This window comes from Salvelinus sp. IW2-2015, linkage group LG17 (genome assembly GCF_002910315.2).
Source record: "Salvelinus sp. IW2-2015 linkage group LG17, ASM291031v2, whole genome shotgun sequence".
NCBI lineage: Eukaryota > Metazoa > Chordata > Actinopteri > Salmoniformes > Salmonidae > Salvelinus > Salvelinus sp. IW2-2015.
The window spans coordinates 38,877,001-38,894,732 of NC_036857.1; the positions used below are offsets into that span (position 1 = coordinate 38,877,001).

Here is a 17,732-nt window from a genome sequence, read left to right on the forward strand (position 1 = left end):
TATTTTAAGAATGTGAAATGTCAGAATAATAGTAGAGAGAATGATTTATTTCAGCTTTTATTTCTTTCATCACATTCCCAGTAGGTCAGAAGTTTACATACACTCAATTAGTATTTGGTAGCATTGCCTTTAAATTGTTTAACTTGGGTCAAACGTTTCATTAGCCTTCCACAAGCTTCCCACAATAAGTTGGGTGAATTTTGGCCCATTCCTCCTGACAAAGCTGGTGTAACTGAATAAGGTTTATAGGCCTCCTTGCTCACACACGGTTTTTCAGTTCTGCCCACAAATTTTCTATAGGATTGAGGTCAGGGCTTTGTGATGGCCACTCCAATACCTTGACTTTGTTGTCCTTAAGCCATTTTGCCACAACTTTGGAAGTATGCTTAGGGTCATTGTCCATTTGGAAAACCCATTTGTGACCAAGCTTTAACTTCCTGAACTGATGTCTTGAGATGTTGCTTCAATATATCCACATAATTTTCCTACCTCATGATGCCATCTATTTTGTGAAGTGCACCAGTCCCTCCTGCAGCAAAGCACCCCCACAACATGATGCTTCCAGCCCTGTGCTTCACGGTTGGGATGGTGTTCTTCGGCTTGCAAGCCTCCCCCTTTTTCATCCAAACATAACGATGGTCATTATGGCCAAACAGTTCTGATTTTGTTTCATCAGACCAGAGAACATTTCTCCAAAAAGTACAATCTTTGTCCCCATGTGCAGTTGCAAACCGTAGTCAGGCTATTTTCTGGCGGTTTTGTAGCAGTGGCTTCTTCCTTGCTGAGCGGCCTTTCAGATTATGTCGATATAGACTCGTTTTACTGTGGATATAGGTACTTTTGTACCTGTTTCCTCCAGCATCTTCACAAGGTCCTTTGCTCTTGTTCTGGGATTGATTTGCAATTTTCACACCAAAGTACATTCATCTCTAGGAGACGCTTCTCCTTCCTGAGCGATATGACGGCTGCGTGGTCCCATGGTGTTTATACTTGCGTGCTATTGTTTGTACAGATGAACGTGGTACCTTCAGGCATTTGGAAATTGCTCCCAAGGATGAACCAGACTTGTGGAGGTCTACAATTTTTTTTCTGAGGTCTTGGCTGATTTCTTTTGATTTTCCCATGATGTCAAGCAAAGAGGCACTGAGTTTGAAGGTAAGCCTTGAAATACTTCCACAGGTACACCTCCAATTGACTCAAATTATGTCTATTTGATTTTTCCAAGCTGTATAAAGGCACAGTCAATTTAGTGTATGTAAACTTTTGACCCACTGGAATTGTGATACAGTGTGCCTGTCTGTAAACAATTTTTGGAAAAATTACTTGTGTCATGCACAAAGTAGATGTCCTAACCGACTTGCCAAAACTATAGTTTGTTAACAAGAAATGTGTGGAGTGGTTGAAAAACGAGTTTTAATGACTCCAACCTAAGTGTATGTGAACTTCCGACTTCAACTGTGGCCTACACTATAAGTACAGTGTAACAATGGTTCATTATAATAATTGTTACACTTATTATAGCAATATAACCCTATATAATTATCCCCTTAATAAATATAAACCCTTCAGCCCTCGACAAAGAGGATACTCAGAGGGAATGTGTTATTCTTAGTGCTCACTTTTCCTCAGTAACAACATACACGACCGTAATATTGAGGCTATTGACAACGCGCTGGCAAACCTCTGTCCCCCCAGATACAGCATTGGCCAGATCAAAAAATGTTTGAAGCCCAGTGTTAATTTTGACACTCTTTTTTTTAGATTTAGTCTCGTCTTCGGAATTTTGATTAAAATATAATGAAGTCACATTTTTGTCATTTCAATAATGATTTTGTCTAGTTATTGTCAAAAGGACGAGAACAGTGGGTCATTTTAGTCCCACTTGTTTTGCATCATTAATCTATAGTGGACATAAATCACTGACTTCCATGTGCACAAACATACATAGCCTTCTCCTATCACCATATATTTAGCATAAAAGCAAGGAAAAGGGGGACTACTTTGAAGAATATTAAATATATTTTGATTTGTTTAACACTTATTTTGGTTACTACATGATTCCATATGGGTTATTTCCATATTCCATATTCCATATGGGTTATTTCATAGTTTGGATGTCTTCACTATTATTCTACAATGTAGAAAATAGTAAAAAATAAAGAAAAACCCTTGAATGAGTAGGTGTGTTCAAACTTTTGACTGGTACTGTATATAAGAATTATCTGGCCATGTAAATTCCTAATTCAACCTACATAGATGCACAATATACAAAACCAACAGACACACAAGCACGGAGAGAGTGAGAGAGAGAGAGATTGAGTAGCACAATCACGAGCTGGTGCCGCAAAGTATTGGCAACGTAGTATGGGTTGCACCTCCGTCACGCTGTCGCGTCATTGCCATTGTTATCAACGTTCAACAGACGCCACAGCCACATTGATGTCCAATAGTAGAACGGTTGCTAATGACTTTGAACAGGAACTAATGACTGTTTCGCCCAGTGACATAGTCAAGTCACAAAACCTTGAGTCTGAATAGAGTCCCAAGTTCCCTGTGATCAAATCCGAGTCCAAGTCCGAGTCACCAATGGTCGAGTCGCAAGTCGAGTTACGAGTCCCTATGACTGTAGTCCATGTCCAAGTATCAGTTCTCAAGTCCTGGACCTACATTAAGTCAAAGTAAGTTATTTACCCAGTCAGCTATAGTGTAGTGCCAAGAGGAATTTAATCAATAAATAGTTTGCTATCACTTTTACTTTCTTTCTGTGCCATCAAATGTTTGCATATAGGCTACTGGTAATGTCACCAGAGCCACGTTCAGTTGCGAAACGTTCTCAAACGTCGCAGATAGAAATTTCATGAACAGAGCTGACATTATTGCTTATTCAACATGTCAGTGAGGCATGTTTGTTCTATATAGTATATTTCTATCAGAACGTACCAAAACGGTGCTTCCTGCTGAACGCGCCCCAGGTTGTTAGCTATAGCTAGGTAATGAGGGATCATGACTGAAAAATGTACAGCCTAAACAAATGGTTAACGGTCCCATTTGCAAGTAGCCTAGTTTTAGAACAGCCCGCRATATGCTTTATGAATGTAAAATGGTTTTACTGTTAAACAATACTGCTATTGTTTTTAATTTCGCAAAGAAGTTTGTATTTCTTAACCAGGTGAAGGGTAGCTAACTAGAAGGCTGGTTGTGACTGGTTAGTTATGGGGAGGTAAGAGAGTCGTTTAGTTATAGTTTCTTCTGGGTCTTATTCGTCGGTTATAGTCTCTTCAATTGCCACATAGAAATAGGTGTTAGACAAATATTTTAGTCACTCTTTTTGTTGACGAAATTAACACTGCTGAAGCGTCTGAATGGGCAGAAGTCTGCAGACCCCGAAGAGATTCCTCCCTGGTTCCTGAAAACCTACCACGAGGAGCTTGCACCAGTACTGTGCCATATCGTCAATTTATGAACTTCCCCTCTCAATGGAAATGCTATATAATCTGTGATGTGCCTAAGAAGAGCAACCCCACCTTCCCCCAAGAGTACAGGCAAATCTCTTTCCTCATGGGAAAAATCTTTGAGGGGTTGCTACATGACATAGTGGAGAAGGAGACGGCTCATGTCATCAAGTCTTCACAACATGACTTTGTGAAGAACAGGTGGTGAGTGCTCGTATTGGTGAGTGCTCGTATTCAGCTCCTACAGGAGTGGCACAACGCCTCAAACGAAGTGCCAAAACAGGATGTTCATGTAACCTCACTCTAGCAGAGCATGGCGTGTCCCGCTCACTATCAACAGCAAGCAGACAGTGAGATCGAGAACATGCCTTTCTAACTCACAGTCAGTCCAGCTGTGGTTCCCCAAGGTGGAATGCTCCCCCCCATCGTTTGTGCTATGCATGAACACCCTAAACTCCATCCTCCCAAGCAGCGTCCAACCTGTCAAGTATGCTAATGACTTCACACCCACAGAGTTGCTTCCTGGCAAGCTACCTGGCCAAACACAAGCAGCCGTCAATGTAGTGGCTGAGTGGGTAAAAACCAACTGCCTGTACTGTATGTGAACGAAAAAGAAAACCAAGGATATGGTTATCAGCTTTAGGGCGACTGACAAGGCCTCTCCACCAGCGGTTGCTGTAAATGGCCACCCATTTGAGCGCGTGGAGACCGTGCACCTGCTTGGCGTATTGGTGTCAGCTGACTTGTCCTTGGAAGAGGACATCAGGCATATCCTAAAAAAGGTTAAACCTAGGAACTAAGTGTAGCAAGACGAGCTGGCAAGACGAGCTGGCAAGACGAGCTGGCCTCCCTACTGAAGTCCTACTGTAGGTATACCTGACCTTCATTGGACAAATCATGGAGTATGACTCGCCAGTGTGGGCCGGCCTTCCAAAGTGTCTCTCTAAGGACTTAGAAGGCATTCAGAGACGATGCTGCCGCATCGTTGGCACTCTACAACTCGCTCCCATCTTCGGAGAGCAGACGAGATGAAGCCACAGTCGAGTCTTTTAAAGTGCTCCTGCATGACCACAGGTCCACCGCACAAGTTCCTAACCCCCTACACAGAGGCAGTATGATCTGAGGATTTCATTGCAACAAGCCACACTACAAGACGAACCGCCCTTGCTGTCTCTGCCTGGCCGGTTCCCCTCTCTCCACTGGGATTCTCTACCTCTAACCCTATTACAGGGGCTGAGTCACTGGCTTACTGGTGCTCTTTCATGCCGTCCCTAGGAGGGGTGCGTCACTTGAGTGGGTTGAGTTACTGACGTGATCTTCCTGTCTGGGTTGGCGCCCCCCCCTTGGTTTGTGCTGTGGTGGAGATCTTTGTGGGCTATACTCGGCCTTGTCTCAGGATTGTAAGTTGGTGGTTGAAGATATCCCTCTAGTGGTGCGGGGGCTGTCTTGGCAAAGTGGTGGGTTATATCCTTCCTGTTTGGCCCTGTCGGGTGGTATCATCGGATGGGCCACAGTGTCTCCTGACCCCTCCTGTCTCAGCCTCCAGTATTTATGCTGCAGTAGTTTGTGTCGGGCTAGGGTCAGTTGGTTATATCTGGAGTACTTCTCCTGTCTTATCCAGTGTCCTGTGTAAATTTAAGTATCTCTTCTAATTCTCTCCTTCTCTCTTTCTTTCTCTCTCTCGGAGGACCTGAGCCCTAGGACCATACGTCAGGACTACCGGGCATGATGACTCCTTGCTGTCCCCAGTCCACCTGGCCTTGCTGCTGTTCAGTTTCAACTGTTCTGCCTGCGGTTATGGAACCCCTACCTGTCCCAGACCTGCTGTTTTCAACTCTTAATGATCGGCTATGAAAAGCCAACTGACATTTATTCCTGATTATTATTTGACCATGCTTGTCATTTATGAACATTTTGAACATCTTGGCTCTCTCTAATTCTCTCCTTCTCTCTTCTTTCTTTCTCTCGGAGGACCTGAGCCCTAGGACCATACGTCAGGACTACCGGGCATGATATACCTCCTTGCTGTCCCCAGTCCACCTGGCCTTGCTGCTGTTCCAGTTTCAACTGTTCTGCCTGCGTTATGGAACCCCTACCTGTCCCAGACCTGCTGTTTTCAACTCTTAATGATCGGCTATGAAAAGCCAACTGACATTATTCCTGATATATATTGACCATGCTTGTCATTTATGAACATTTTGAACATCTTGGCCATGTTCTGTTAAATCTCCACCCGCACAGCCAGAAGAGGACTGGCCACCCCTCATAGCCTGGTCCTCTCTAGGTTTCTTCCTAGGTTTTGGCCTTTCTAGGGAGTTTTTCCTAGCCACCGTGCTTCTACACCTGCATTGCTTGCTGTTTGGGGTTTTAGGCTGAGTTTCTGTACAGCACTTCGAGATATTAGCTGATGTACGAAGGCTATATAAAATAAACTTGATTGATTGATTGAAGACATCAGACATCTTTCTTGGCAAGAACCTCTCGAACTATGCAAATGGCACTCTCTAAAGACACTCACTAAAGACTTTTAATGCATATTATATGATTTGGCGGTATGGTAATTAGTTGTTTATGAGTAATAATGTATTGATGATTCGCTCCATATATGAGGCTGATCATATCCATTGTATGAATGTTTCTGCATATGTACCAATATGTTCAAGTAAACCTAAACCTAAGCCTAAATAATAAACATTTAAAAAAAGTGTTTGACCAACTCTTTAAATGTTTTGCATGTCATGTCTGTATTTCCGGTCTGTCGACCCTAATAACCATTAGCCTAACTGTTAACTGCTCTCTAGAGACCATCTCTAAATGACTAAAATGAATTATGAAATTAACTTAAAGTGGGATGTTCCGCTGTATGAGACCACCATTAGACGGTCATTACTGGTAATAGTGTGGGAGTAGCATATTCTGTGAAGTATATTATTTATGTCACAATGTCAGATATTTGAGGGCTTGCAACAATATGTGGTGTCATAACATATGGCAATGAACAATTCATTTAAATGTTGCTTTCGAATTGTATTCGTCGTTTATGTTTTTGCTTTGACTTTAATGCAAACGTTTTTGTCATTGGTGAGTGTTCTGTTTTGATATCTTTTTTTTTTTTTTTTTGATGTCATTAAAACCAATCAAACCACTATAGTCCATCCGTGGAAAATGTTTTGAAGCTTTATTGGATCATTTCAATAATAAGAAATCGAGAAACATTTCTTAATCAAAATCGAATTAAAGCCCACTGCTGTAAGAAACGCATGCCTAAATTACACACACACACACACAAACCCTAGTGAGATAGATATTTGCCCACTGCAAAATAAAAGATTGTACCTCTCAACCCTATATACATGAGTCWTTAGTATTGTCAACAGAAAGTGGTTCTTATTACAGGTGAGTCCAATGTGCCTTTTCAGTCACCTCTGGTTGCTCACTCAATATGATAAGAGATGCCCTATGGCCTGGTTTAATTGATCCTAATCCTGGATGTGGGTTGTAAAGTCATTAACAGATTGAGATTGAGCAGACAGAATGTTTGTGTACCCACTCAGTCAAACAGTGGACATGGGGATCTAGTGGGGGGTTATTGTGAAGGGCCAATGATGAGTTCTGTAGCCAATATCACACGACACACAAAGGACAGAAGGAGTTTGTATGAGGTATGGATGTCATGAAGGGCTGTATAAACTCTGATCCTATCAGAAGGCCTGAGTAAATCTGAGTCACTCTGTGAAACTCTATGAGTCAGTTACACTGAGACTGGAAAGAGGATATATTTTGGTGAGGGGTATGCCATTTTAAAAACGCAACACTGTATTTGTTGTACACAAAAGAGAGAAAATGTCGTCAAACTCATCTGAAGCTGACATCATCCAAATGTTTTATCCAAAGTTTTCTAGATTGTGGTCAGGTCTTGTTCTTGGTTGCAGTAAAAGCTTATGTGGTTGCAACAGCCAGCTGCAGCCTCAATTAGCGCTTTCAGCTGGGAATGGCTCTAATGTTCATTAGCTTCACTTAACGATTTGGTGGATATTGCGAACAAATATTCACATTAACATTTTGGTCATTTTAGCAGAATCTCTTATCCAGAGCGACTTACAGTAAACCTTTGTCAACAAACTGGGAAAGGGTTGGTTTCAGAGTGGCCACATATTATGACAGGAAGTAGCTGAAGCACTCTGTGTAAACACTTTATGGCATGACTCAGAAATGATGGGATATAAATAACCTTATCAATCTTCCTGACAGACATCACATCCTGCACTTTGGAAATGATGATGGGTTGGTTATTGATTGTGTTCTTGTTATTAGATTTCACCGGGTCCAAAATGGGACAATATTTTGCCGATTGATATCTTTTTGATAAAAAAGGTATTCTCAGTAGTCATGGCTATGGTAGGTTTACAGTCGCCATGTAAGCATGAACTTTATCCATAGTATTAGCTTGTGATAGATTTGTTTGTGACTTATGTTTATCTTGTACCATGCCTCCTATATCATTTGAATCTGTCATGTGTAAATGTTGCTTTAATATATATCTTTATCTTATCTGACTTGCCACAACTAAAGTTCCTTCTGGGAAAAATAAAGTTACTCTATTCTATTCTATTTATCTATATTTCTGTTCCCTTCCGGTGGTTCAAAATAGTCTATGTACATTGAATTATTATGAATACTTATACTTAATTGTTAACACATTGAATTCATAAGGCAACCTGTCTGGAATGGTCATGAATATCATCTAACTGAAAATGTACTGTCGTCTATATCGTCAGTATTTCATCCTGTTTGCAAAATTGGATGGTTCCTGATCTTCCATTCTCATCCTGATGCACTTACTCCATATCACCACTTGGATGCAGTGCTCGCTCAGCACATGGAGCGACCACTTCATGTAAGGGGCGTTTTTCTGAGCAATTTTTCTTATCATCCCCGCATTGAAAAAGACAAAAAGTACATGAGTTTGGGGGAATGTTCATCACATGACGTCAGAGCTGGGGTCTGAATAATTCACCAAAGATTCCACACATGATCCAGACATGCGCGTGAAATAGACTTACAGGCAATGGTCATTCATGAATGATGGTCAAGTGTCGAAGACACTTGAAAATGTCCCAATGGAAAAGTAGTTTAACAGGTTGACAAACGACAATTTATATATATTTTTCAAGTTTATATATTTGTCATTTCAGGGGTTAATTTGGGATTTTGTATAAAACAAGGTATGTTGCTACTCCATGATCATTTCCACTGATTCCTATTTCCCATTATAAAATTCCATTCAACCCCTATCTATAATATTGAAAACCTGCATACAACATGATCATTTGTCATAGAATGTAATTTTTGTGTATCTCTGGAAAAGATCACTATTACAAGAAAGTACATCTTGTATCGTTGAGTCATAATTTGAGGCAGTTGTACAGGCTACATTTTTAAAGAAACGTCATACGCTTCTATGGCTTATTGAGCAACTCTATCGTTTGAGCGTGTGCATAACAGATAAAAGCCAATGGTACACTACATGACAAAATGTATGAGGACACCTTCTCGTCCAACATCTCATTCCAAAATCATTGGCATTAATATGGAGTTGGKTCCCCTCTTTGCTGCTGTAACAGCCTCCTCTCTTCTGAGAAGGCTTTCCACTAGATGTTGGAACATTGCTGCAGGGACTTGCTTCCATTCAGCCACAAGATCATTAGTGAGGTCGGGCACTGATTTTGGGAGATTAGGCCTGGCTCGCAGTCGGCATTCCAATTCATCCCAAAGGTGTTCGATGGGGTTGAGATCAGGGATCTGTGCAGGCCAGTCAAGTTCTTCGACACTGATCTCCACAAACCATTTCTGTTTCTGTTTCTGTTTCTGTCACCTCGATTTGTGCAAGGGGGCATTGTCATGCTGAAACAGGAAAGGGCCTTCCCCAAACAGTTGCCACAAAGTTGGAAGCACAGAATCATCTAGAATGTCATTGTATGCTGTAGCATTAAGATTTCCCTTCAATAGAACTAAGGGGACTAGCCCGAACCATGAAAAACAGCCCCAGACCATTATTCCTCATCCACCAAACTTTACAGTTGGCAAAATGCTTTGGGGCAGGTAGCGTTTTTTTGGCATCCGCCAAACCCAGATTTGTCCAGCGGACTGCAAGATGGTGAAGCGTGATTCATCACTCCAAAGAGCGCCTTTCCACTGCTCCAGAGTCCCATGGCGGCGAGCTTTACACCAGTCCAGCCAACGCTTGACATTGCGCATGGTGATCTTAAGCTTGTGTGCTGCTGCTCGGCCATGGAAACCCATATCATGAAGCTCCCGGGGAACAGTTMTTGTGCTGATGTTGCTTCCAGAGGCAGTTTGGAATTTGGTAGTGAGTGTTGCACCCGAGGACAGACGATTTTTACTCGCTACCCGCTTCAGCACTCAGCGGTCCTGTTAACCGTTGTTGCTGCTAGATGCTTCCACTTCACAATGATAGCACTTATAGTTTACCAGGGCAGCTCTAGCACGGGCAGAAATTTGACCAACCGACTTGTTGGAAAAGTGGCATGCTATGACGGTGCCACGTTGAACGTCACTGAGCTCTTCAGTAAGGCCATTCTACTGCCAATGTTTATCTGTGGAGATTGCATGGCGGTGTGCTCGATTTTATACACCTGTCAGCAACCTGTCAGCAACGGGTGTGGCTGAAATAGCCGAATCCATTCATTTGAAGGGGTGTCCACATACTTTGTCTATATGTTGTACATAATGCATTGAATGCATGGAGGCTATGAAGTCCTAAAACATTTTAGGATAACATTCAGTAGTCAGAATTTAACTATTGTTTTTTTTGTTTCAAATCAAATGTTTCTGTGGAACAAGCTCCGCATGCCTTTCACGCTGTCTTGCTAAAACGCGCCGATACAACCATCGCCAGTCCCAGGGTTTCAGCACCTGAGTACTGGCCATCTMTCACTCTATTACCTGTCGTGCGCTAAGGGCGATGGGGCACAAAGCAAGCACTTGACCTTGATCATGTTCACAATATATGGGCATAATTGAAAGATTGGTCAAGTTGGTTTTAAGTTTGACGCGGCCGATTTTACTTTAGTCGTTTAGTTGAGGTATTGAAATTAACCACGCACAATGACCTCACTTGACTTACGGCTAATGTATGTCACGCTGACAAATATTAGCGTTCATGCATTGTCCCACAATTACGTGGTTGAACTAAACATGCATATGCACTTTATGACTCGGGCCATCTCATTGACGGGGAAGGAAAAGTACTACAGTGTTACATTCCGAGAGGATGGGGGCGATGACGTAGATAGTATCCCCTAGGGTGAGCAGTGAAAAAGGCATGCTGTTGGATTCAGGAATAAAAAAAGCCGAGGCAAGCAGGTCTTCTGAACAAAAAGTTTCCTCTGTGAAGACAAACGTGTGGGCTCTTTCTCCTGGGGTTGTGTGCATACAGAGATCCGATAATCGCGTTTTATGTGTGAGCGCACGGAGGGTTGTACACATTAAAGGAGCATCAGGAGGCGGCAGAGACGCTTTACAGACGAAGCAAGAAGAAGAGAGAAAGGGAAGGAGAGAAGGGGAGAGAGAGAGATTATCTCACTCTCCCAGTCGCAGTCGCAACCGGATCACATCCAGCTTCTCTCTCCACACGGCAATAGGTACGTGATGCTTTCTGAACTTTTACACACACAAACGAGAATACAGCAACAGGCTATAGTACTTTAGAAGGTTTGGAGGTAATGTTGGGAGGTCATATTTGRCACTTTAGAATGTTTGGGGCAACACACTTGAGGTGCGTGGAGGCACTGTTGCACTCGCAAGCAGTAAGTGATGAATAGATGGGGAGTTTGGATAATTTTTGGAAGCGTATTGTTCTCCAAAATATAAGAAAACCCTAACAATTCCAAAAAAATTAAATGCATTAATTTCGTTTTTCCTCACTCTGACTTTGAAAATGCTAGATAGCTTTCGCACGTCTAACTTTGCAATCATTTCTTTCTCAGCAGGACAATGTCTAGTAAAGCGACTTTAGCCTTACTCATCTATGGAATCATAATGCACTACAGCATCCACTGCTCACCTCTCGGGCTAAGCTATCCTAACCTTAGGTAGGTACCTGAACACTTCTCCTTCAACTGAGCGTCTCTGCATGTAAAATGAACATTGGAAAACGCATTGTTTCTGCTGCTGAGGACAGTAGTTATGTATTAGATCTAGCCTACTGCAACCACATAGGTCTAGACCTATGTCATTTATTGCTATACAATTTTTGTTCGTTAAATCAATGTGTGGAGAGAAAAAAGAAAATAGAAGATACCTAAATTAATACACCGTTTTCCCCTCCAGAGCATTTTGTCAATTTGGGTATACAAATATATGCTATACATTGAAAGATACTGGTATATGTGTTTTATTTTGAGTTTGAATATGCTGCAATTTTTTGCTATGAGGGGCTTTAGAGCGCCTGGAATCATAGCAGTGGAATATAGCATATTACCAGCTACTGGTGGATCAAGAGTCTGATACGGAACTCTATCTCTGCGTTTAGAMGCGTCCCGTGGGAATGACAGAGAGGGGTAATTTGCTGATGCGTGAGGCAAACGTGGGAGCCACTAATTCATAGAATAACAAGATCGATTTCTTTTGTATCCTCTTAACTAAGCAGACACAATCTGCATTATTATWATTTTTTAATCACAACTATGAATTTTTATTTAGTTTTTGAGATCTGGTTATGGTGTTATTTAATTCACAGTTAAAATGATTTTATATTAAACATGCCCCCCGTGGATGAGTTTGGTTGCCTTTTGAGAAATATAGCCTATGGTTCCACTAATGTTTTTATGTAAGGTGTTGTAGCTTACTTAGGAATGGCCAATAGCAATTACAATTATTACACATTTAAGCAGATACATTATGGCTATTGTAGGCCTATCAAATATTTTTTAATACCTCTAATTTCTTAACATGGAATATAGCCTACACAATCTTAAATGCAAGTAATTTATTTCGGTGTTTATTTTCAAAATTGGTTTAATCATGATTATACATGATTAATCCTATATCAAAAAGCATATAATATTCAAATGCATTTCCGATTTCAGACTTGAAAATGAGGTTTATGACGAGGATGGAAATTCGTTACCGGACTTGGCTTTTGACAGTGATCAAATTGCTATAAGAAGTCCCCCATCTGTGGCGGACGACGTGTACACTTTTTACTACCCACCGGAGAAAAGGTGATTATCATTGTAACTACACTCAACCTATTATTTTTTTTATGTCGTTGACATTCATGCTAGACATTTCATTATCGGGCTCGTATTTATGTTCATCTATGTTATATGTTTTATGTTAGTTAATGTACTGTACCGTCAATAATCACATTTTGTTATTTAATCGTATGATGGAAATACCTAGGGGAAAAAATTATCCTTTCAAATAACAAACTTCCCACATTTTCATTGCAGCAAGATAGACTATGGTTGGTAGCCTGGTATTCAAACGAAGCTAATCGGGAAGCTCTGTAGGCTATAGAATCAAGTTAGAAGCCTATATTTAGTAAGCGAACTAAAACAGAACGAGACACTTTTAATATGAACCGGCCATTTCCAAAGTCATACAATTCACCAGAATAGCATTGTCCACTATTTCAGCTCACATTTTGGAAAGCAGACCAAATGACGCGTTGGATTTGCTAGGCTAAATACAGTATGTTGCCACTTACGTGTGATCATTTATTGTTTGGCGTTTTATCATCCCAGAACGGAAAGGCATGCAGACGGAATGTTTAATAAAGCCTACAGGAAAGCGCTGGGTCAGTTATCAGCAAGAAAATATCTCCATTCTCTGATGGCAAAGCGTGTAGGGTAAGGACACCTCTTGATTGTCGTCTCTTATTTTGTGATCTTAGTTATTTTTTTGGTGTTCGTTTTTCTTCTAACTCAGATTTTCCGAATACTCACTATTCATTCTATGTTTCGTCAAATTGTCCCGTGTGTCTATGTGTGTGTTCTTCCGACTTGAATTTGACGCCTTCAGGCACAGAGTAGGTTCACTTGATCAAATCTTCGACAGCGCAAATCCGGGTGCGGCATGATTTAGATCGAATCGGTGGATCTCAGTGCTGATATTGTCCCTTTAAGTAGCAAAGCCCAGGATCCACGTGGATGAATACATTTCATTTTCATTATTAATAATTGATGGTGGTAGGGGGTTAGTCCCAAGGGTTGAAGATAAATGTAGGCTTCAATTATTCCCTACATCCTCGACCAGCCAGCCTAACCATGATGATATCGAAATAAAAATCAATTTGGGATGATTGATTTAAAAGTTGAAGAGATGACAAAATATAAAATTTAGAGCTGTGCAGTGCAGTCTATGGGCTACATTCCGAGGCAGGGTAGGCGTCTCCTAACAGTGAAAACTATCCTGCTCTCCCCCTTTCTTAGTGGAGGGAGCACCATGGAAGACGACTCTGAGCCTCTGTCAAAGCGACACTCGGATGGGATCTTCACAGACAGCTACAGCCGCTACCGAAAGCAAATGGCAGTCAAGAAATACCTGGCGGCAGTCCTTGGGAAAAGGTATAGACAGAGATATAGAAGCAAAGGACGCCGGCTAGCGTATTTGTAGCGTTGCTAAACCAAACTACCATGTGTGTACAGCCCAGATCAAGTCATTTTGAGAAAACGGAACAATCGGTGGATCGCTCTTGTGTTCTTTAAACATGTATTTATGTATGAAGTAAAGCCATTAAAATTAATATTTTGATAATAATATTGTTTTTCTTTTGTACTTAAGCACTTGAGAACGCACAGATCTACTTTGTGGACCAATCCTTTTGTTCAACCTAAATATAGCYTATATTTATTTATTTTTAGACCTACATAGAAAAGAAGATGAAATGATGTGCACATGATCAATATGCTCTTTACCCTGTCTTTTAAACATTTAAATCTAGATATGAATACGACGGAAATAAATAGTTTAAAAGACAATCAATGTATTGAATGTTACTTTGTGGCAACTGAAATTAAGAGCTTAGTGTCTTTATTTACAACAGCCCTGAAGACTTAGGTTTTCACCATATTCTACAAGACATAGACTTTGATGCCCTACCGGATGGGGATGAGTTTGAGGCTATTTTGGGAGACTGGCTGAAACAGTTCTCTCCCGAATTTCCGGTGAGTTCCAGGCTCTTTCCCGAGGCCTTGTCTTGAGGGATGTCTCTTGTCCCTCCCTCTTTTTCTCACCTTACCCTGTGATCTTACACTCCAGATACTAAATATAACCCAATCTTCTTCTTTTCTCATTTGTGTTCCTGTCTCTCTAGAGGAACTGTACAACTGTATCTATATTCACACCTATACTGCATATACATATGAACGTGAATATAGATGCATAGATATGTTTTACACATTGAATGTGTACTGTAAATCCTTTAAAATTCCCCACAAATATCCTATTGGAGGCTGTAGGATAATAATGTKACTGCTAAACAGTATTATAAATAAATTATTTATTTAAGGCCAAAACAGACATGACCCAACAGGCTCTAGAATCCTTATATATGGCAGTAATTCAAATACTAAAGTGGAATACTTGTTAGAATGACCCCTATGATCTTCATGACCCTCGTAAGATGAGGACCAGAGTGCTTTTGAGCTTTTACTTTCCTTCCTGTTCTTCTTCTTCAGTGTTAAAGAAAATGAGCTTACACTTTTGAACTTTGTGCAAAGTATCTATCTTGTGTTCCTCTGTAGTGGTATACATGTGTTTGAAAAGCTCTTGAAAACCTGGAATGCTGTTAAAGGTTTTCCATTTGTCTCTTCTCGCCACATAAGAAGCATCATGAACATAGAATAACCTGAATGGTCATCGGACTCAAAAAGAAAGTCCAATAAGAAAATTGAGACCATTTCCACTGACATTGTACTTTTTATGTGGCTTCACTTAATTTCAATGTATTTTTTTATTTTTCACGAGGAACATTTCAGAGGCAGTTTGAAAACGTGTTGCACCTTCCTGGTCTACTGTGCTTTCCCCTATCTTGTCATGTGAACCAATGTAAAGCTAGATCGCATGATTAAAGTAATTGCACTAGCCACCAAATCTGTGCAAACTACTGCAATTGGATGGTTTTCTTTGCTCACTGGTTGACGTATATACATATGTGTTTTTTTCTGGATGTTGTTTTGTTTTTGTTCTCTCCCCAACATTACTGCACAAAGTGTTTGATTGAACGTCTCACCCCTGTCCTCTGTATGGGAAAGCTCAGATGAATGTACTGCAGGGGAGAAGCTTTTAGAAAGTGTCGCGTCATGTTTTCTTTTTAGTCTCTTCTCAATGGGACTTGAGACGAGATTCTGTTACATTCCAATGTATTATATGCCAAAAAACAATGCTTGAATGATTGTTGTTTTGAATAATCCTTACCTATCCTGGCAGCCCAAGCACAGCACAGTCAAACTCCTACCTAATCAACAGTTGGACAAAGCCTTAAACGTACTTCACCGTGCCTGTACTATTCTGAGCACCACCAATTCCAAACTAGCTTCTCAGTTTTCTTGCCTCTTTTTTCTTGATGCAAGTGATCACAAGATGAGAAGCAGAGAAAACCTGTTCAGTGCTAAATAGACCCAAGTACGAGGGGGGGGGGGAGGAAGAGAGCGGAATGAGGATAGTGGGTGCGAGAGAGGAGAACAAAGAGAAAGAGGGACACAGAAAGAAGGAGAGTCCAAGACCAATCGATTCGAGAGAAAACAGGGTGATTTTTGGCAGTGAAAGGAATTTACCAGACAAAGGTTTCCACACCTCATTAGAAGAACTTGGCCTATCATCTCACTTGTACCCATCAGTGACAGATAGACGGAACAAGCGACACTTCTTCCCACTAGAGGCATGATTGGGTTCACTACTTCTGTATTAGCCATCCCATTTTTCGACACCATGAAAAATAGTAGCTTCAGAATCCGTACAGTATACTTCCATTTCCTGGCCCCAAGACATCATATTCACACTTCCCTAAATTGCAAGGAGATCTAACTCCGCTAGTGCACCAGGCAGATTCTACAGACACTGTAGGTTAGGTTTGAGCTTTGTGACACTTAGCAGTAGGGCAAAGTTCTTCGATCTGTGCCTGTGTGTATGAAATCAATCTTTCTTTAATTCTGCATTCCCCTCCAGGCTTTGTGACGCAGAATGCAGCTTGCGGCTGTGGTGCCTTGCTTCGACTTTAAAATCGCCACGAATCACAGATGGCTATTTAGTAGCCCTACAATGCTGCAAATCATCAGCTTACATTTCACCATTTGGTTGTTGTTTTTGTGTTGCACAGACATTTGATTGGATCTTTAGTGCCATTAGGTGTAGTCTCCGAGCACTCTTGCTCACAATCATTTCTTTGGACGATTTTATTTTATTTTTTCGAGCACTTAGACTTAGAGATTTGTGGTAGATAGTTGCAAGCATCATGATTACCCTCTTTCCATAATGTGTATCATTTTGAAAGCGCCAACAGCCTTACTAAACGTGAAGATTAAACGTAGAATATATATATATATATTTATTGTGTAGAAAATTGATATTAGAGAGTACTATTATAATGAGAGAAAAAAAATGGCGATCCACAAGGGTTAAGTCTATAAATGTTTAAAAAAAAAAAACGGTGTTGTGAAATTTGTATGAATAAATTTTTGTAAACAACACAATTTCGTCTAATCTTTTAAACCCATAACATTATAAGTCCTCCTCAGCTCATAGGTAAGGATGCTAGAACAGTACCACTGTAAAGTACCATTGTTATACAACAATACACAATAATTGTTAGCTCATTTTAGTCCTGCTCCACACATTATTGTGCATCCATCCAATACGTGTACTTTCTCACGAGTACATCACACCAAAAATGCCTAAAGAGAAATCACAGAAAGGAGGACGGAGGGAGAGAAGACTAGGACAAAGGACAAGAGAATACAGTTTTTCAGGTATCTAGGCACCTAAAGGGTATCACATAATTAAATAGGGGTACTCTAAATAATCATCTGAAACAATCAACAAACAAAAACAACAACAAATGGATATTTAAGGAACCAAGTGTCCATAACTACAGTCTTCTAAAAATACAGTCAATTTTGTACTGCTAAAAGCACAGTATAAACCACAGATGTCCTTGCTGTCCATAAATGTCTTACTAGACAAATAACCTCAATAAATACTGTGAATAGTCTTATAAGTCAACAATAAATGAACATCAAGATACTAAGAAATACA

General features: G+C 40.7%; 1 protein-coding gene across 6 annotated transcripts; it reads left to right on the forward strand.

Annotated features, from left to right (window-relative positions):
- Positions 1-10,797: 10,797 nt before the first annotated feature.
- Positions 10,798-17,152, forward strand: LOC111977269 (glucagon family neuropeptides). Of its 6 annotated transcripts, XM_024006656.2 has the most exons (7): positions 10,802-11,116; positions 11,462-11,566; positions 12,563-12,697; positions 13,223-13,327; positions 13,910-14,044; positions 14,524-14,644; positions 16,647-17,148. In XM_024006656.2, exons 2-7 carry the CDS (start codon positions 11,469-11,471, stop codon positions 16,653-16,655), a joined length of 603 nt encoding a protein of 200 aa, XP_023862424.1. In that variant the 5' UTR covers positions 10,802-11,116; positions 11,462-11,468; the 3' UTR covers positions 16,656-17,148. The 6 variants fall into 6 exon arrangements, with proteins under 6 accessions (XP_023862423.1, XP_070304241.1, XP_070304242.1 ...); XM_024006655.2 differs by having other exon boundaries at positions 10,798-11,116; positions 11,465-11,566; positions 14,524-17,152; XM_070448141.1 differs by lacking the exon at positions 13,223-13,327 and having other exon boundaries at positions 10,800-11,116; positions 16,647-17,149.
- Positions 17,153-17,732: the final 580 nt, after the last annotated feature.